A 22,700-nucleotide genomic window follows, 5' to 3' on the forward strand; every position below is an offset into this window, starting at 1 on the left:
CTATGTGGCTGGCCAATATATTACGCCGCTGTGCAATATACTATGTGGCTGGGCAATATACTACGTCGCTGTGCAATATACTACGTAGCTCGGCAATATACTACATAACTTGCCAATATACTACGTAGCTCGGCAATATACTACATAACTTGCCAATATACTACGTGGCTGCGCAATATACTACGTAACTGGGCAATATACTACGTGGCTGGGCAATATACTACGTGACTGGGCAATATACTACGTGACTGGGCAATATACTATGTGATTGGGCAATATAGTACGTGGCTGGGCAATATACTATGTCATTAGGCAATATACTACGTCGCTGTGCAATATACTACGTAGCTCGGCAATATACTACATAACTTGCCAATATACTACGTGGCTGCGCAATATACTACGTAACTGGGCAATATACTACGTGGCTGGGCAATATACTACGTGACTGGGCAATATACTATGTGACTGGGCAATATACTATGTGATTGGGCAATATAGTACGTGGCTGGGCAATATACTATGTCATTAGGCAATATACTACGTCGCTGTGCAATATACTACGTAGCTCGGCAATATACTACATAACTTGCCAATATACTACGTGGCTGCGCAATATACTACGTAACTGGGCAATATACTACGTGGCTGGGCAATATACTACGTGACTGGGCAATATACTACGTGACTGGGCAATATACTATGTGATTGGGCAATATACTACGTGGCTGCGCAATATACTACGTCACTGGGCAATATACTACGTAGCTGGGCAATATACTACGTGGCTGGGCAATATACTACGTGGATGGCCAATATATTACGTCACTGGGAAATATACTACATCGCTGTGCAATATACTACGTAGCTCGGCAATATACTACATAACTGGCCAATATACTACGTGGCTGGGCAATATACTACATAACTGGCCAGTATACTACGTGGCTGGGCAATATATTATGTCACTGGGCAATATACTACGTCACTGGGCAATATACTATGTGGCTGGGCAATATACTATGTGGCTGCGCAATATACTATGTCACTAGGCAATATATTACGTAGCTGGGCAATATACTACATAGCTGGGCAATATACTACGTGGCTGGGCAATATACTACGTCACTAGGCAATATACTACGTAGCTTGGCAATATACTACGTAGCTGGGAAATATACTATGTCACTGGGCAATATACTATGTGGCTGGCCAATATATTACGTCACTGGGCAATATACTACGCCGCTGTGCAATATACTATGTGGCTGGGCAATATACTACGTGGCTGCGCAATATACTACGTCATTAGGCAATATACTACCTCGCTGTGCAATATACTACGTAGCTCGGCAATATACTACATAACTGGCCAATATACTACGTGGCTGCGCAGTATACTACGTAGCTGGGCAATATACTACGTGGCTGGGCAATATACTACGTGACTGGGCAATATACTACGTGACTGGGCAATATACTATGTGATTGGGCAATATACTATGTGACTGGGCAATATACTACGTGACTGGGCAATGTACTACGTGGCTGGGCAATATACTACGTGACTGGGCAATATACTACGTGGCTGGGCAATATACTACGTCACTGGGCAATATACTACGTGGCTGGGCAATATACTACATGACTGGGCAATATACTACGTGGCTGCGCAATATACTACGTCACTGGGCAATATACTACATGGCTGGGCAATATACTACGTGACTGGGCAATATACTACGTGGCTGCGCAATATACTACGTCACTGGGCAATATACTACGTGGCTGGGCAATATACTACGTGACTGGGCAATATACTACGTGGCTGCGCAATATACTACGTCACTGGGCAATATACTACGTGGCTGGGCAATATACTACGTGGCTGGGCAATATACTACATGACTGGGCAATATACTACGTGGCTGCGCAATATACTACGTCACTGGGCAATATACTACATGGCTTTGCTATATACTACGTCGCTGTGCAATATGCTACGTAGCTCGGCAATATACTACATAACTGGCCAATATACTACGTGGCTGGCCAATATATTATGTCACTGGGCAATATACTACGTGGCTGGGCAATATACTACGTCACTGGGCAATATACTACGTGGCTGCGCAATATACTACGTAACTGGGCAATATACTACGTGGCTGGGCAATATACTACGTGACTGGGCAATATACTACGTGGCTGCGCAATATACTACGTAACTGGGCAATATACTACATCACTGGGCAATATACTACGTAACTGGGCAATATACTACGTCACTGGGCAATATACTACGTCACTGGGCAATATACTACGTCACTGGGCAATATACTACGTAACTGGGCAATATACTACGTCACTGGGCAATATACTACGTCACTGGGCAATATACTACGTAACTGGGCAATATACTACGTCACTGGGCAATATACTACGTCACTGGGCAATATACTACGTCACTGGGCAATATACTACGTAACTGGGCAATATTCTACATCACTGGGCAATATACTACGTGGCTGGGCAATATACTACGTAACTGGGCAATATACTACGTGACTGGGCAATATACTACGTGACTGGGCAATATACTACGTGACTGGGCAATATACTACGTGGCTGCGCAATATACTACGTCACTGGGCAATATACTACATGGCTGGGCAATATACTACGTGACTGGGCAATATACTACGTGGCTGCGCAATATACTACGTCACTGGGCAATATACTACGTGGCTGGGCAATATACTACGTGGCTGGGCAATATACTACATGACTGGGCAATATACTACGTGGCTGCGCAATATACTACGTCGCTGGGCAATATACTACGTCACTGGGCAATATACTACGTGGCTGTGCTATATACTACGTCGCTGTGCAATATGCTACGTAGCTCGGCAATATACTACATAACTGGCCAATATACTACGTGGCTGGCCAATATATTATGTCACTGGGCAATATACTACGTGGCTGCGCAATATACTATGTAACTGGGCAATATACTACGTGGCTGGGCAATATACTATGTGGCTGGGCAATATACTACGTGGCTGCGCAATATACTACGTGGCTGCGCAATATACTACGTAACTGGGCAATATACTACGTGACTGGGCAATATACTACGTAACTGGGCAATATACTACGTCACTGGGCAATATACTACGTGGCTGGGCAATATACTACGTAACTGGGCAATATACTACGTGACTGGGCAATATACTACATCACTGGGCAATATACTACGTCACTGGGCAATATACTACGTAACTGGGCAATATACTACGTCACTGGGCAATATACTACGTGGCTGGGCAATATACTACGTAACTGGGCAATATACTACGTCACTGGGCAATATACTACGTGGCTGGGCAATATACTACGTAACTGGGCAATATACTACGTCACTGGGCAATATACTACGTGGCTGGGCAATATACTACGTCACTGGGCAATATACTACGTGGCTGGGCAATATACTACGTGGCTGAGCAATATACTACGTCACTGGGCAATATACTACGTGGCTGGGCAATATACTACGTGGCTGGGCAATATACTACGTGGACATGCATATTCTAGAATACCCGATGCGTAAGGCTGGGTTCCCATTGCGTTAATGGGACCGCGCTAACGGACAGCGTTGCACGGCGAAATTAACGCCGTGCAACGCGTCCGTTAGCGCGCCCATTCACGGCAATGGGAACGCGCTTCACTAGCGCGTGCCATGTTCGGCACGCGCTAGCAAAGCGCCGGTGTTTTCTGGCGCGCCGCGGACGCTGCTTGCAGCGTCCGAGGCGCGCCCGCGGTCCGTTCCCCGCTCTCGCAGATCAGAGATTTGCGAGAGCGGGGACGTTACCGCGACCCCTTTATATCACATTGCGTTAGCGCAATCCGCTAGCGCTAGGCGCTAAACGGATTGCACTAACGCAATCTGAACCTAGCCTTAGAATCGCGCCACCATCTAGTATATATATAAAGACTTACCATTCTGATATCAAAAAAATAGAACACAATCTAGAAATACAGAAACAGACCATTCTGACATCATGAATATAGGAGACAGCCTAGAATTGTAGAGACACCATTCTGACATACTTGTCAGCTTTTAAATAAACAAGTACACAGTGACATAATCAGAACAGAGCACAGCGTACATATAACGACAGGTGGTGCTGTATTGTCATCACAATAGAACAAAGCCTATAAACGAAGCTTTAAGCCATTGTGACTTTATCATTACACTAGAGTATAATAACCACAAAAGAAGGAAACCTCGGAAAAGCACTCATATGCAGTATGTGTTAAAAAATGACCAGACACTGACGTCTAATTATTTTTTAACTCGCAATTCATGGTTAAATTGTACGATATGATTATATGCCCTGGAGAGGTAGACGAGCGGTGAGCTCAGCTCTGTCTGTGACGCTCGTGTACTGACTACAAACATTAGTATGTTTGGTGAGCGATTATGACCTTAGCCGGTGCGTTGCGTGCTGACGGAGCCGCTCTGCTGTTAAGAAGATTATTGATACTATAAACATGGACTTGACCCCTGGAGCAATTATATAATATCATGTGATGACAATATGGACGCCGATTAGTGCTCTCAAAATAATTAGAAAACATATATAATCTGTCATTATTTCCCGCATCAACCAATCAGAGCTGAGCTTTAATTTTTCCACAGCAGTTTAAGAAATAAAAGCTGGGCTCTGATTGGTTGCTCTGGATTGGATGAGCAGGATGCATGAGTTGTCATCTTCCTTCACCATCTTCGCGATTGTTTAATATAAACTAGAAGTCTTTGGTTACGTCTCGAGGGAACTGGAAGAACCTTTAGTAATTGGCCTCTAAGCAAGTGATAATCAAGATGGGTAATATTTAGTAATTGACCCCCTCCTCTTTAACCCTTGATGGGGATGTACCTTGGGCTTATTTTTAAAAAATGACGTCAGAATCGAAAGAAAAAAAGTCATACCTCAACAATCCCTTATCAGTCCTGTTCAGATGTTTCTCATTTCCCCCGCTGATCTCTAGTCCTGGTTCCCCACAGGATACGGAAAATGACCACTCAGCCAATCACTGGCTGCAGCGTTGACTGGCCTCAGCCAGTGATTGGCTGCAGCTCGTTACATGTCCATGTGTCAGATTGTTAGCAATGCTGCACAAAGTAGAGAAGAGCAAGGACCGGGCAGCATAGGGACAGAACAGAAGAAATGGAGGACTGGCAGACAAAGTGGACACCTCATTTAAAGGTTTCAGATTAGTTTATGGGTCAGAAAATTGAATAAAGATGTACACAGGAGAAATGGATCAGTGAGACCGGGTCAAGCTGAACTAGGTAACTGGCAGCCAGTGACTGTCTGCTGGGGTTTATAATGAAGGGAGCTTCGCCTATGGCTCCCAGCAGAGAGCTAATTACATTACCAGCTTACTGCAGCAAAACACAGGTGGACAAGAAATTGGCAACTAGTCTCAGCAATCTTATAGCTGAAAAGCCAGCAGTCGCCGCAGTATTAGTGCAGCCAGTGTCGGACTGGGGTGCCATGGACCCACCAGTACCCAACTCCAGATCCCCACTTTTCACCTTCATGCAAATATGACGTATTATCCGTAATCACAAATTTATATAGCAATGAACTGGGTAGATGGTTAAATTAATAAACTGCTGCCTTTGTCTATACGTAGAGAATCAAGTGTATTGTGCCAAGACCTGCTCATTTAAGAACATGGTGAACTACTGTTGCGCAGGGGCCCACCGGAGGATTCTCCTGTTCTCCCGTGGGCCAGTCCGAGCCTAAGTCCAGCACCATCTAGCGACCAGGGTAGAGGTGGCAGCAGTATGTTCAGACATGGATGTGACAAGAAGACTGTAACCCTTGAAATTCCAGAGGGGTGTAACAATGGAGCTGTAATCAGACCTGGTGACTGAGTCCAATGACCGTTATACCTCCATTAATGAGATCAGGTTTTGGATCGGGGCCTGGGAGTTTCCTATTACATCTCCGGTAGCGTACACATAGTTATTTAATTAGAAAGCTATAGATATTGCATTGATGATTGCAAAACCAGAATAACGGATGCCTCCATTATTGTGGCATTTCCTGTAATCTGTAAATTAAACATCTGTAGCACATTTTTGCATAACGATAACGATTCTGTATCTTTAGGATATTTCGTTTCTGGACTGGAGGACCAAGAAATTGTTTTTCCGGAACGAATGGTGAACAGAGTGAGGAGGGATCAAAACACAGTAAGCCTTTATATTCATATCCTCTAATCAAGCCTTTAATCCTGTATATAATGAAAGACATAGGTAGTTCTACCGATAGTTATTCCTTCCGACCTCCGATACACCTGCACAATGTTTTCAATCGGGAGAGGGGAGGCTCCCACACATATTAGATAGTCAGCCGGCCCTGAAGAAATTATTAAAGTTCAGCTAACTTTGCTATACTGTATGTAGTCACTTTAACACTTTGTGTTGTACATCTTGTACTAATCTGATTTTATGAATAATTTTTCAATATTCTTTATTTAAAACTAAGCTAAAGACTAGAGAAAAAAAAAATAATAATTTATCAGCCTTTGCAAAGTTATAAATCTTTGTGAAATACCCCATAACCTTATATTTCTCCCTTCTTTCTCAAACACAATGTTGAAAGTGCTATTTTAGCTGCGTAGTTCATGTTCTTTTAGAAGCTGCTTTGAACTGCTGCTCTAGCCAGAATCTGTATTCACACACTATTTACAAACACTCTCACTGTCTGAAGATGTGGAAGGAGAGCAGAAAGTTTCACATGGAGACAAGGTTTACAAGTAGTGTTTGAATACGGATTCTTGCTAGAGAAGCAGCTCAAAGCAGTTTATAAAAGAGCACAAATTAAGCAGTTAAAACACCACTTTCCACATGATTTTTGAGAGAGAAGGAAGTAAAATAAGAAAGTGAAGTATATAATAAAGATGCATAACTCTGGAAAATAAAAAGCAAAACAAAACAAAAAAGTTATTCATTAAGAATGGAGCTGGTATCCAGGCACGGATGGCACTCATTATATCTCTCAGTGGCAGTTAAAATTGGTTGATCCAAGTAGCATGCTTATTTATCAATCAAAGAAGATTTCTCATGACAGAGGAGAGGTATATAGCCATCTTTAGTCCTCTTTTACTTTTTTTTCCGTTTTAGGTTGTGTTTTTTGTGACATTTTTTATTTTAGTACAACATTTTTCTTGGGTTTTCAAGACTATATTAACCCCTTTACCCCCAAGGGTGGTTTGCACGTTAATGACCAGGCCAATTTTTACAATTCTGACCACTGTCCCTTTATGAGGTTATAACTCCGAAACGCTTCAACGGATCCTGGTGATTCTGACATTGTTTTCTCGTGACATATTGTACTTCATGATAGTGGTAAAATTTCTTTGATAGTACCTGCGTTTATTTGTGAAAAAAACGGAAATTTGGCGAAAATTTTGAAAATTTCGCAATTTTCAAACTTTGAATTTTTATGCAATTAAATCACAGAGATATGTCACACAAAATACTTAATAAGTAACATTTCCCACATGTCTCCTTTACATCAGCATAATTTTGGAACCAATTTTTTTTTTTGTTAGGGAGTTATAAGGGTTAAAAGTTGACCAGCAATTTCTCATTTTTACAACACCATTTTTTTTAGGGACCACGTCTCATTTGAAGTCATTTTGAGGGGTCTATATGATAGAAAATGCCCAAGTGTGACACCATTCTAAAAACTGCACCCCTCAAGGTGCTCAAAACCACATTCAAGAAGTTTATTAACCCTTCAGGTGTTTAATAGGAATTTTTGGAATGTTTAAATAAAAATGAACATTTAACTTTTTTACACAAAAAATTTACTTCAGCTCCAATTTGTTTTATTTTACCAAGGGTAACAGGAGAAATTGGACCCAAAAAGTTGTTGTCCAATTTGTCCTGAGTACGCTGATACCCCATATGTGGCAGTAAACCACTGTTTGGGCGCATGGGAGAGCTCGGAAGGGAAGGAGCGCTATTTGACTTTTCAATGCAAAATTGACAGGAATTGAGATGGGACGCCATGTTGCGTTTGGAGAGCCACTGATGTGCCTAAACATTGAAACCCCCCACAAGTGACACCATTTTGGAAAGTAGACCCCCTAAGGAACTTATCTGGATGTGTGGTGAGCACTTTGACCCACCAAGTGCTTCACAGAAGTTTATAATGCAGAACCGTAAAAATAAAAAATCATATTTTTTCACAAAAATTATATTTTTGCCCCCAATTTTTTATTTTTCCAAGGGTAAGAGAAGAAATTGGACCTCAAAAGTTGTTGTCCAATTTGTCCTGAGTACGCTGATACCCCATATGTGGCAGTAAACCACTGTTTGGGCGCATGGGAGAGCTCGGAAGGGAAGGAGCGCAGTTTGACTTTTCAATGCAAAATTGACAGAAATTGAGATGGGACGCCATGTTGCGTTTGGAGAGCCACTGATGTGCCTAAACATTGAAACCCCCCACAAGTGACACCATTTTGGAAAGTAGACCCCCTAAGGAACTTATCTAGAGGTGTGGTGAGCACTTTGACCCACCAAGTGCTTCACAGAAGTTTATAATGCAGAACCGTAAAAATAAAAAATCATATTTTTTCACAAAAATTATATTTTTGCCCCCAATTTTTTATTTTTCCAAGGGTAAGAGAAGAAATTGGACCTCAAAAGTTGTTGTCCAATTTGTCCTGAGTACGCTGATACCCCATATGTGGCAGTAAACCACTGTTTGGGCGCATGGGAGAGCTCGGAAGGGAAGGAGCGCAGTTTGACTTTTCAATGCAAAATTGACAGAAATTGAGATGGGACGCCATGTTGCGTTTGGAGAGCCACTGATGTGCCTAAACATTGAAACCCCCACAAGTGACACCATTTTGGAAAGTAAACCCCCTAAGGAACTTATCTGGATGTGTGGTGAGCACTTTGACCCACCAAGGGCTTCACAGAAGTTTATAATGCAGAGCCATAAAAATAAAACAAAATTTTTTTCCCACAAAAATTATTTTTTAGCCCCCAGTTTTGTATTTTCCCTACGGTAACAGGAGAAATTGGACCACAAAAGTTGTTGTCCAATTTGTCCTGAGTACGCTGATACCCCATATGTGGGGGGGAACCACCGTTTGGGCGCATGGGAGGGTTCGGAAGGGAAGGAGCGCCATTTGGAATGCAGACTTAGATGGAATGGTCTGCAGGCGTCACATTGCGTTTGCAGAGCCCCTAATGTACCTAAACAGTAGAAACCCCCCACAAGTGACACCATTTTGGAAAGTAGACCCCCTAAGGAACTCATCTTGATGTGTTGTGAGAGCTTTGAACCCCCAAGTATTTCACTACAGTTTATAACGCAGAGCCATGCAAATAAAAAATATTTTTTTTTCCACAAAAATTATATTTTAGCCCCCAGTTTTGTATTTTTCCAAGGTTAGCAGGAGAAATTGGACCCTAAATGTTGTTGTCCAATTTGTCCTGAGTACGCTGATACCCGATATGTGGGGGGGAACCACCGTTTGGGCGCATGGGAGGGCTCGGAAGGGAAGGAGCATCATTTGGAATGCAGACTTAGATGGATTGGTCTGCAGGCGTCACATTGCGTTTGCAGAGCCCCTAATGTACCTAAACAGTAGAAACCCCCCACAAGTGACCCCATATTGGAAACTAGACCCCTCAATGAACTTATCTAGATGTGTTGTGAGAACTTTGAACCCCCAAGTGTTTCACTACAGTTTATAACGCAGAGCCGTGAAAATAAAAAATCTTTTTGTTTTCCCACAAAAATTATTTTTTAGCCCCCAGTTTTGTATTTTCCCAAGGGTAACAGGAGAAATTGGTCCACAAAAGTTGTTGTCCAATTTGTCCTGAGTACGCTGATACCCCATATGTTGGGGTAAACCCCTGTTTGGGCACACAGGAGAGCTCGGAAGGGAAGGAGCACTGTTTTACTTTTTCAACGCAGAATTGGCTGGAATTGAGATCGGACGCCATGTCGTGTTTGGAGAGCCCCTGATGTGCCGAAACAGTGGAAACCCCCCAATTATAACTGAAACCCTAATCTAAACACACCCCTAACCCTAATTCCAACGGTAACCCTAACCACACCTCTAACCCTGACACACCCCTAACCCTAATCCCAACCCTATTCCCAACTGTAAATGTAATCTAAACCCTAACCCTAACTTTAGCCCCAACCCTAACTGTAGCCCCAACCCTAACCCTAACCCTAATCCTAGCCCTAACCCTAGCCCTAACCCTAGCCCTAACCCTAGCCCTAACCCTAGCCCTAACCCTAGCCCTAACCCTAGCCCTAGCCCTAACCCTAGCCCTAACCCTAGCCCTAACCCTAGCCCTAACCCTAGCCCTAACCCTAACCCTAGCCCTAACCCTAGCCCTAACCCTAACCCTAGCCCTAACCCTAACCCTAGCCCTAACCCTAGCCCTAGCCCTAACCCTAGCCCTAACCCTAGCCCTAATGGGAAAATGGAAATAAATACATTTTTTTTTATTTTTCCCTAACTAAGGGGGTGATGAAGGGGGGTTTGATTTACTTTTATAGCGAGTTTTTTAGCGGATTTTTATGATTGGCAGCCGTCACACACTGAAAGACCCTTTTTATTGCAAAAAATATTTTTTGCAATACCACATTTTGAGAGCTATAATTTTTCCATATTTTGGTCCACAGAGTCATGTGAGGTCTTGTTTTTTGCGGGACGAGTTGACGTTTTTATTGAAAACATTTTTGGGCACGTGACTTTTTTTATCGCTTTTTATTCCGATTTTTGTGAGGAAGAATGACCAAAAGCCAGCTATTCATGAATTTCTATTGGGGGAGGCAATTATACCGTTCCGCGTTTGGTAAAATTGATAAATCAGTTTTATTCTTCGGGTCAGTACGATTACAGCGATACCTCATTTATATCATTTTTTTATGGTTTGGTGCTTTTATACGATAAAAACTATTTTACAGAAAAAATAATTATTTTTGCATCGCTTTATTCTCAGGACTATAACTTTTTTATTTTTTTGCTGATGATGCTGTATGGCGGCTCTTTTTTTGCGGGACAATATGACGCTTTCAGCGGTACCATGGTTATTTATATCTGTCCTTTTGATCGCGTGTTATTCCACTTTTTGTTCGGCGGTATGATAATAAAGCGTTGTTTTTTGCCTCGTTTTTTTTTTTTTTTCTTACGGTGTTTACTGAAGGGGTTAACTAGTGGGCCAGTTTTATAGGTCGGGCCGTTACGGACGCGGCGATACTAAATATGTGTACTTTTATTGGTTTTTTTTTTTTATTTAGATGAAGAAATGTATTTATGGGAATAATATTTTTTTTTTTTTTTCATTATTTTGGAATATTTTTTTTTATTTTTTTTACACATTTGGAAAATTTTTTTTTTACTTTTTTACTTTGTCCCAGGGGGGGACATCACAGATCAGTGATCTGACAGTTTGCACAGCACTCTGTCAGATCACTGATCTGACATGCAGCGCTGCAGCCTTCACAGTGCCTGCTCTGAGCAGGCTCTGTGAAGCCACCTCCCTCCCTGCAGGACCCGGATCCGCGGCCATCTTGGATCCGGGGCTCGAGCAGGGAGGGAGGTGAGGAGACCCTCGCAGCAACGCGATCACATCGCGTTGCTGCGGGGGGCTCAGGGAAGCCCGCAGGGAGCCCCCTCCCTGCGCGGTGCTTCCCTGCACCGCCGGCACATCGCGATCATCTTTGATCGCGGTGTGCCAGGGGTTAATGTGCCGGGGGCGGTCCGTGACCGCTCCTGGCACATAGTGCCGGATGTCAGCTGCGATAAGCAGCTGACACCCGGCCGCGATCGGCCGCGCTCCCCCCGTGAGCGCGGCCGATCGGCTATGACGTACTATCCCGTCCAGGGTCAGATAAGCCCAGGGCACCTCGACGGGATAGTACGTCTAAGGTCACAGAGGGGTTAAAAACCCCAGAAAATTCCATTCACCAAGTATGCTGTATATGTAAAAAAAAAACCATGCAAATGACGCTGAAAATGCCACAAATACATCACACATCATAATACACTGTATGTAATGTGCTTCATATTGCACTACAGACTTCAAAGTTACATCTGGGAGCATCTGTTTTGGCCTGAAAAAGAAATGTAAACGTCATAAAAAGGGCAGCATGGTGGCTCAGTGGTTAGCACTGTTGCTTTGCAGCGCTGGGGTCCTGGATTCAAATCCCACCATGGACAACATCTGCAAGGAGTTTGTATGTTCTCCCCGTGTTTGCGTGGGTTTCCTCCGGGTTCTCCGGTTTCCTCCCACACTCCAAAGACCTACTGATAGGGAATGTAGATTGTGAGTCCCGATGGGGACAGAGATGATGTCTGTAAAGCGCTGTGGAATATGATAGCACCACTGGTGGACACAGACGAAAAATGGCCCCTGTGCAAGAACAGTATATGGGCCCTTTGCAGCCCAAGAGTTCAACATAATGCACAGCTCCACCTGCTTTGGAGATAGAAATGGGCCTCCTTACCTCTTGGGGCCCAGTGTGGTTGCATCAATGATATGTTGTGCTCTTGTCATGTCACAACATCTCTACAATTCGACCTTTTCTTGCTTTGACTTTACAAAAACTCTTACGTTATCTTTTATTCATTCTCATCTGGATTATTGCAACTCTCTGCTAACCGGACTCCCTCTTACTAAGTTCTCCCCTCTCCAATCCATCCTGAATAATAATGTCATATTGTTTTCCAACCACAACATCGACTCTTCTACCCTGTGCCAGTCGTTGCACTGGTTGCCCATCCGCTGGCTACAGAGTCCAATATAAACTTATCACTATCTCCCATAAAGTGCTTCATGGTTCAGCACCATTCTACATATCTTCCCTCATCTCTGTCTATCCCCCCCTACCCATTCCCTCCGTTCTGCTAATGACCTGAGACTAATATCCTTAATAATCTGAATATCCCACTGCCGTCTCCAAGACTTCTCTCATGCTGCACCAATTCTCTGGCATGCACTACCCAGGACCATGTGATTAATTCCCAATACCCACAGTTGACCTAAAAATGCATTTCTTTAGACTGGCCTACCGCCTCACCTCATTTATGTAACTATTCCAGTTTTGCCCTTCCAAAATGTTCTTTCAAATCTGATCCCATTTAGCATCTGTTTATACCCTCCATGCACTTAATAGCTCTCTGCGTCTGTACTGTACACATATTGGCTGGTGACCACTTCATGCAGCATTATGTACATACTAGCTATTGAACCCGTTCTACGCCCGGGTGGCGAGCATTGATATTGGTATATTGTCTCCATCATGGTAGGTGCTGCTCCATCCTGCGTCCCCATCCTGTCATGCGCTGCTCCATCCTGCGTCCCCATCCTGTCATGTGCTGCTCCATCCTGCGTCCCCATCCTGTCATGCGCTGCTCCATCCTGCGTCCCCATCCTGTCATGTGCTGCTCCATCCTGCGTTCCCTTTCCTGTCATGCGCTGCTCCCATCCTGCGTCCCCATCCTGTCATGCGCTGCTCCCATCCTGCGTCCCCATCCTGTGATGCGCTGCTCCCATCCTGCGTCCCCATCCTGTCATGTGCTGCTCCATCCTGCGTCCCCATCCTGTCATGCGCTGCTCCATCATGCGTCCCCATCCTGTCATGCGCTGCTCCATCCTGCGTCTCCATCCTTATGTGCTGCTGCATCCTGCGTCCCCATCCTTATGTGCTGCTGCATCCTGCGTCCCCATCCTTATGTGCTGCTGCATCCTGCGTCCCCATCCTTATGTGCTGCTGCATCCTGCGTCCCCATCCTTATGTGCTGCTGCATCCTGCGTCCCCATCCTTATGTTCATGCTGCATCCTGCGTCCCCATCCTTATGTGCTGCTGCATCCTGCGTCCCCATCCTTATGTTCATGCTGCATCCTGCGTCCCCATCCTTATGTGCTGCTCCATCCTGCGTCCCCATCCTTATGTGCTGCTCCATCCTGCGTCCCCATCCTTATGTGCTGCTCCATCCTGCGTCCCCATCCTTATGTGCTGCTCCATCCTGCGTCCCCATACTGTTATGTGCTGCTCCATCCTGCGTCCCCATCCTTATGTGCTGCTCCATCCTGCGTCCCCATCCTTATGTGCTGCTCCATCCTGCGTCCCCATCCTTATGTGCTGCTCCATCCTGTGTCCCCATCCTTATGTGCTGCTCCATCCTGCGTCCCCATCCTTATGTGCTGCTCCATCCTGCGTCCCCATCCTTATGTGCTGCTCCATCCTGCGTCCCCATCCTTATGTCCTGCTCCGTCCTGCGTCCCCATACTGTTATGTGCTGCTCCATCCTGCGTCCCCATACTGTTATGTGCTGCTGCATCCTGCGTCCCCATCCTTATGTCCTGCTCCATCCTGCGTCCCCATCCTTATGTGCTGCTCCATCCTGCGTCCCCATCCATATGTGCTGCTCCATCCTGCGTCCCCATCCTTATGTGCTGCTCCATCCTGCGTCCCCATCCTTATGTCCTGCTCCATCCTGCGTCCCCATCCTTATGTGCTGCTCCATCCTGCGTCCCCATCCTTATGTCCTGCTCCATCCTGCGTCCCCATCCTTATGTCCTGCTCCATCCTGCGTCCCCATACTGTTATGTGCTGCTCCATCCTGCGTCCCCATCCTTATGTGCTGCTCCATCCTGCGTCCCCATACTGTTATGTGCTGCTCCATCCTGCGTCCCCATCCTTATGTGCTGCTCCATCCTGCGTCCCCATCCTTATGTGCTGCTGCATCCTGCGTCCCCATCCTTATGTCCTGCTCCATCCTGGGTCCCCATCCTTATGTGCTGCTCCATCCTGCGTCCCCATCCATATGTGCTGCTCCATCCTGCGTCCCCATCCTTATGTGCTGCTCCATCCTGCGTCCCCATCCTTATGTCCTGCTCCATCCTGCGTCCCCATCCTTATGTGCTGCTCCATCCTGCGTCCCCATCCTTATGTCCTGCTCCATCCTGCGTCCCCATCCTTATGTCCTGCTCCATCCTGCGTCCCCATACTGTTATGTGCTGCTCCATCCTGCGTCCCCATCCTTATGTGCTGCTCCATCCTGCGTCCCCATACTGTTATGTGCTGCTCCATCCTGCGTCCCCATCCTTATGTGCTGCTCCATCCTGCGTCCCCATCCTTATGTGCTGCTCCATTGCTCCATCCTGCGTCCCCATCCTTATGTGCTGCTCCATCCTGTGTCCCCATCCTTATGTGCTGCTCCATCCTGCGTCCCCATCCTTATGTGCTGCTCCATCCTGCGTCCCCATCCTTATGTGCTGCTCCATCCTGCGTCCCCATCCTTATGTCCTGCTCCATCCTGCGTCCCCATACTGTTATGTGCTGCTCCATCCTGCGTCCCCATACTGTTATGTGCTGCTGCATCCTGCGTCCCCATCCTTAGTAACATAGTAACATAGTAACATAGTTAGTAAGGCCGAAAAAAGACATTTGTCCATCCAGTTCAGCCTATATTCCATCATAATAAATACCCAGATCTACGTCCTTCTACAGAACCTAATTGTATGATACAATATTGTTCTGCTCCAGGAAGACATCCAGGCCTCTCTTGAACCCCTCGACTGAGTTCGCCATCACCACCTCCTCAGGTAAGCAATTCCAGATTCTCACTGCCCTAACAGTAAAGAATCCTCTTCTATGTTGGTGGAAAAACCTTCTCTCCTCCAGACGCAAAGAATGCCCCCTTGTGCCCGTCACCTTCCTTGGTATAAACAGATCCTCAGCGAGATATTTGTATTGTCCCCTTATATACTTATACATGGTTATTAGATCGCCCCTCAGTCGTCTTTTTTCTAGACTAAATAATCCTAATTTCGCTAATCTATCTGGGTATTGTAGTTCTCCCATCCCCTTTATTAATTTTGTTGCCCTCCTTTGTACTCTCTCTAGTTCCATTATATCCTTCCTGAGCACCGGTGCCCAAAACTGGACACAGTACTCCATGTGCGGTCTAACTAGGGATTTGTACAGAGGCAGTATAATGCTCTCATCATGTGTATCCAGACCTCTTTTAATGCACCCCATGATCCTGTTTGCCTTGGCAGCTGCTGCCTGGCACTGGCTGCTCCAGGTAAGTTTATCATTAACTAGGATCCCCAAGTCCTTCTCCCTGTCAGATTTACCCAGTGGTTTCCCATTCAGTGTGTAATGGTGACATTGATTCCTTCTTCCCATGTGTATAACCTTACATTTATCATTGTTAAACCTCATCTGCCACCTTTCAGCCCAAGTTTCCAACTTATCCAGATCCATCTGTAGCAGAATACTATCTTCTCTTGTATTAACTGCTTTACATAGTTTTGTATCATCTGCAAATATCGATATTTTACTGTGTAAACCTTCTACCAGATCATTAATGAATATGTTGAAGAGAACAGGTCCCAATACTGACCCCTGCGGTACCCCACTGGTCACAGCGACCCAGTTAGAGACTATACCATTTATAACCACCCTCTGCTTTCTATCACTAAGCCAGTTACTAACCCATTTACACACATTTTCCCCCAGACCAAGCATTCTCATTTTGTGTACCAACCTCTTGTGCGGCACGGTATCAAACGCTTTGGAAAAATCGAGATATACCACGTCCAATGACTCACCGTGGTCCAGTCTATAGCTTACCTCTTCATAAAAACTGATTAGATTGGTTTGACAGGAGCGATTTCTCATAAACCCATGCTGATATGGAGTTAAACAGTTATTCTCATTGAGATAATCCAGAATAACATCCCTCAGAAACCCTTCAAATATTTTACCAACAATAGAGGTTAGACTTACTGGCCTATAATTTCCAGGTTCACTTTTAGAGCCCTTTTTGAATATTGGCACCACATTTGCTATGCGCCAATCCTGCGGAACAGACCCTGTCGCTATAGAGTCCCTAAAAATAAGAAATAATGGTTTATCTATTACATTACTTAGTCTCTTAGTACTCGTGGGTGTATGCCATCCGGACCCGGAGATTTATCTATTTTAATCTTATTTAGCCGGTTTCGCACCTCTTCTTGGGTTAGATTGGTGACCCTTAATATAGGGTTTTCATTGTTTCTTGGGATTTCACCTAGCATTTCATTTTCCACCGTGAATACCGTGGAGAAGAAGGTGTTTAATATGTTAGCTTTTTCCTCGTCATCTACAACCATTCTTTCCTCACTATTTTTTAAGGGGCCTACATTTTCAGTTTTTATTCTTTTACTATTGATATAGTTGAAGAACAGTTTGGGATTAGTTTTACTCTCCTTAGCAATGTGCTTCTCTGTTTCCTTTTTGGCAGCTTTAATTAGTTTTTTAGATAAAGTATTTTTCTCCCTATAGTTTTTTAGAGCTTCAATGGTGCCATCCTGCTTTAGTAGTGCAAATGCTTTCTTTTTACTGTTAATTGCCTGTCTTACTTCTTTGTTTAGCCACATTGGGTTTTTCCTATTTCTAGTCCTTTTATTCCCACAAGGTATAAACCGCTTACACTGCCTATTTAGGATGTTCTTAAACATTTCCCATTTATTATCTGTATTCTCATTTCTGAGGATATTGTCCCAGTCTACCAGATTAAGGGCATCTCTAAGCTGTTCAAACTTTGCCTTCCTAAAGTTCAATGTTTTTGTGACTCCCTGACAAGTCCCCCTAGTGAAAGACAGGTGAAACTGCACAATATTGTGGTCGCTATTTCCTAAATGCCCGACCACCTGCAGATTTGTTATTCTGTCAGGTCTATTAGATAGTATTAGGTCTAAAAGTGCTGCTCCTCTGGTTGGATTCTGCACCAATTGTGAAAGATAATTTTTCTTGGTTATTAGCAGAAACCTGTTGCCTTTATGCGTTTCACAGGTTTCTGTTTCCCAGTTAATATCCGGGTAGTTAAAGTCCCCCATAACCAGGACCTCATTATGGGTTGCAGCTTCATCTATCTGCTTTAGAAGTAGACTTTCCATGCTTTCTGTTATATTTGGGGGTTTGTAACAGACCCCAATGAGAATTTTGTTACCATTTTTCCCTCCATGAATTTCAACCCATATGGACTCGACATCCTCATTCCCTTCGCTAATATCCTCCCTTAAAGTGGACTTTAGACAAGACTTTACATAGAGACAAACCCCTCCTCCTCTCCGATTTTTACGATCCTTTCTAAACAGACTGTAACCCTGTAAGTTAACTGCCCAGTCATAGCTTTCATCTAACCATGTCTCGGTTATTCCCACTATGTCAAAGTTACCTGTAGATATTTCTGCTTCTAGTTCTTCCATCATGTTTGTCAGGCTTCTGGCGTTTGCGAGCATGCAGTTTAGAGGATTTTGTTTTGTTCCAATCTCCTCACTGTGGATTGTTTTAGAAATGTTCTTACCTCCCTTCTGAGTATGTTTTCCTGGGTCGTCTTTGTTCGAGTCTAATGTTTTTCTTCCCGTCCCCTCTTCTTCTAGTTTAACGCCCTCCTGATGAGTGTAGCGAGTCTTCTGGCGAATGTGTGTTTCCCAGGTTTGTTGAGGTGTAGTCCGTCTCTGGCGAGGAGTCCATCATACCAGTAATTCACACCGTGGTCCAGGAATCCAAATCCTTGTTGTCTGCACCATCGTCTTAGCCAGTTGTTTGCATCAAGGATCCTGTTCCATCTTCTGGTGCCATGCCCGTCTACTGGAAGGATAGAAGAAAAAACTACCTGTGCATCCAGTTCCTTTACTTTCTTCCCCAACTCTTCAAAGTCCTTGCAGATTGTCGGTAGGTCCTTCCTTGCCGTGTCATTGGTGCCAACATGTATCAGAAGAAATGGGTGGACGTCCTTGGAGCTGAAGAGCTTTGGTATCCTATCGGTCACATCCTTGATCATCGCACCTGGAAGTCAGCATACTTCTCTTGCAGTTATGTCCGGTCTGCAGATGGCTGCTTCGGTGCCTCTCAGTAGTGAGTCTCCCACCACCACCACTCTTCGTTGCTTCTTGGCTGTACTTTTTGCTGTCACTTGTTGCTGTGTGCCCTTTTCTTTTTTGCTTGCTGGTATTGCTTCAATCTTAGGTATCCTTATGTCCTGCTCCATCCTGCGTCCCCATCCTTATGTGCTGCTCCATCCTGCGTCCCCATCCATATGTGCTGCTCCATCCTGCGTCCCCATCCTTATGTGCTGCTCCATCCTGCGTCCCCATCCTTATGTCCTGCTCCATCCTGCGTCCCCATCCTTATGTCCTGCTCCATCCTGCGTCCCCATACTGTTATGTGCTGCTCCATCCTGCGTCCCCATCCTTATGTGCTGCTCCATCCTGCGTCCCCATCCTTATGTGCTGCTCCATCCTGTGTCCCCATCCTTATGTGCTGCTCCATCCTGCGTCCCCATCCTTATGTGCTGCTCCATCCTGCGTCCCCATCCTTATGTGCTGCTCCATCCTGCGTCCCCATCCTTATGTCCTGCTCCATCCTGCGTCCCCATACTGTTATGTGCTGCTCCATCCTGCGTCCCCATCCTTATGTGCTGCTCCATCCTGCGTCCCCATACTGTTATGTGCTGCTCCATCCTGCATCCCCATCCTTATGTGCTGCTCCATCCTGCGTCCCCATCCTTATGTGCTGCTCCATCCTGCGTCCCCATCCTTATGTGCTGCTCCATCCTGTGTCCCCATCCTTATGTGCTGCTCCATCCTGCGTCCCCATCCTTATGTGCTGCTCCATCCTGCGTCCCCATCCTTATGTGCTGCTCCATCCTGCGTCCCCATCCTTATGTCCTGCTCCATCCTGCGTCCCCATACTGTTATGTGCTGCTCCATCCTGCGTCCCCATACTGTTATGTGCTGCTGCATCCTGCGTCCCCATCCTTATGTCCTGCTCCATCCTGCGTCCCCATCCTTATGTGCTGCTCCATCCTGCGTCCCCATCCTTATGTCCTGCTCCATCCTGCGTCCCCATCCTTATGTCCTGCTCCATCCTGCGTCCCCATACTGTTATGTGCTGCTCCATCCTGCGTCCCCATCCTTATGTGCTGCTCCATCCTGCGTCCCCATCCTTATGTGCTGCTCCATCCTGCGTCCCCATCCTTATGTGCTGCTCCATCCTGCGTCCCCATCCTTATGTCCTGCTCCATCCTGCGTCCCCATACTGTTATGTGCTGCTCCATCCTGCGTCCCCATCCTTATGTGCTGCTCCATCCTGCGTCCCCATACTGTTATGTGCTGCTCCATCCTGCGTCCCCATCCTTATGTGCTGCTCCATCCTGCGTCCCCATCCTTATGTGCTGCTCCATCCTGCGTCCCCATCCTTATGTGCTGCTCCATCCTGTGTCCCCATCCTTATGTGCTGCTCCATCCTGCGTCCCCATCCTTATGTGCTGCTCCATCCTGCGTCCCCATCCTTATGTGCTGCTCCATCCTGCGTCCCCATCCTTATGTCCTGCTCCATCCTGCGTCCCCATACTGTTATGTGCTGCTCCATCCTGCGTCCCCATCCTTATGTGCTGCTCCATCCTGCGTCCCCATCCTTATGTGCTGCTCCATCCTGCGTCCCCATCCTTATGTGCTGCTCCATCCTGCGTCCCCATCCTTATGTGCTGCTCCATCCTGCGTCCCCATCCTTATGTGCTGCTCCATCCTGCGTCCCCATCCTTATGTCCTGCTCCATCCTGCGTCCCCATACTGTTATGTGCTGCTCCATCCTGCGTCCCCATCCTTATGTGCTGCTCCATCCTGCGTCCCCATCCTTATGTGCTGCTCCATCCTGCGTCCCCATCCTTATGTGCTGCTCCATCCTGCGTCCCCATCCTTATGTGCTGCTCCATCCTGCGTCCCCATCCTTATGTGCTGCTCCATCCTGCGTCCCCATCCTTATGTCCTGCTCCATCCTGCGTCCCCATACTGTTATGTGCTGCTCCATCCTGCGTCCCCATCCTTATGTGCTGCTCCATCCTGCGTCCCCATCCTTATGTGCTGCTCCATCCTGCGTCCCCATCCTTATGTGCTGCTCCATCCTGCGTCCCCATCCTTATGTGCTGCTCCATCCTGCGTCCCCATCCTTATGTGCTGCTCCATCCTGCGTCCCCATCCTTATGTGCTGCTCCATCCTGCGTCCTCATCCTTATGTGCTGCTCCATCCTGCGTCCCCATCCTTATGTGCTGCTCCATCCTGCGTCCCCATCCTTATGTCCTGCTCCATCCTGCGTCCCCATCCTTATGTCCTGCTCCATCCTGCGTCCCCATACTGTTATGTGCTGCTCCATCCTGCGTCCCCATCCTTATGTGCTGCTCCATCCTGCGTCCCCATCCTTATGTGCTGCTCCATCCTGCGTCCCCATCCTTATGTGCTGCTCCATCCTGCGTCCCCATCCTTATGTGCTGCTCCATCCTGCGTCCCCATCCTTATGTGCTGCTCCATCCTGCGTCCCCATCCTTATGTGCTGCTCCATCCTGCGTCCTCATCCTTATGTGCTGCTCCATCCTGCGTCCCCATCCTTATGTGCTGCTCCATCCTGCGTCCCCATCCTTATGTCCTGCTCCATCCTGCGTCCCCATCCTTATGTCCTGCTCCATCCTGCGTCCCCATACTGTTATGTGCTGCTCCATCCTGCGTCCCCATCCTTATGTGCTGCTCCATCCTGCGTCCCCATCCTTATGTGCTGCTCCATCCTGCGTCCCCATACTGCCTCTGACCCGCTCGGCGCCGAGTGCTGGGGGGCCTGAGCAGGCGGGGACACCGGCGCGCTGTGGTGGTCAGGTACCGGTATCGCCGCCAGCTCAGGCCCCCCCAGCACTTACTATACTCACCTGTCCGGCGTTCCATCGCTGAGCGCCGCCATCTTCCCGGTCTCCTGGCTGTGACTGTTCAGTCAGAGGGCGGCGCCGGCGCGCATTAAGCGCGTCATCGCGCCCTCTGAACTGAAGGCCACAGACCGAAGACCGGGAAGATGGCGCCGCTCAGCGACGGAACGGGGACAGGTGAATATGGCCGATACTCACCCTCCTGGCGGTCCCTGCTTCTGCGGTGGAGATCGCGGTGTGTGTTCAGTGTGAACGCACACCGCGATCTCCCGGGAGCGTCGCTCTGTGAGGCCCAGACTGCGCCGGCGCTTGCGCTTGCGCAGTCTATAGAGGCTTCGGACAGAGTGACGCTCCCAGCGTTATATTATAGATCCTAGTTATTGTGAAGCAACTGCAAGGCAGTTGCACACAACCTCTCCCAGGGGGCGCAGGTAAGGGGAACAAGGTAGCACTCACCATGTAGCACCACAGTGCAAGGCGCGGAGCCCCACTAGGAGGCGGCAGAGTAGTCAGACAGACCGGTCCGCAACAAACAGGAGATGAGGTACCAGAACCAGAAGTCACAGCAAAGCACATAGTCAGAGACAAGCCAGAAGTCAGAGCCAAACGGGAGCGCGGTATCCAAAACAAGAGATGTAAGACGAAGTCGGGGAACAAGCCAGAGAGTCAAAAGCCGGTCGGGGAACGAGGTACAGAGACGGAAAACAAGAGGCGGGGTCAGAGATCAGGCCGAGTCATACACTGCGGGGAACGAGTTTAATACAAATAAGGGAAGTCAGAGGCAGAAGCATCACCAGGGTATACGGGTCAGCTGCCCTAGCCAGGAAGCATGAACTATCACTGACGCCGGCCAGCAGACTACAGAGGATTTAAAAAGCCCAG

The 22,700-nt window shown here is 46.6% G+C and overlaps 1 protein-coding gene across 1 annotated transcript in view; it reads left to right on the top strand.

The window, feature by feature from the left end:
* Positions 1-22,700, top strand: part of LOC138665907 (disintegrin and metalloproteinase domain-containing protein 9-like) — a 105,035-nt gene that overhangs the window by 15,629 nt on the left and 66,706 nt on the right. The window contains exon 2 of the mRNA XM_069753860.1: positions 6,195-6,277. Coding sequence (XP_069609961.1) covers positions 6,195-6,277 — 83 coding nt within the window. The remainder of the gene's footprint in view (positions 1-6,194; positions 6,278-22,700) is intronic.

Source organism: Ranitomeya imitator, chromosome 2 (assembly GCF_032444005.1).
Source record: "Ranitomeya imitator isolate aRanImi1 chromosome 2, aRanImi1.pri, whole genome shotgun sequence".
Classification (NCBI taxonomy): domain Eukaryota; kingdom Metazoa; phylum Chordata; class Amphibia; order Anura; family Dendrobatidae; genus Ranitomeya; species Ranitomeya imitator.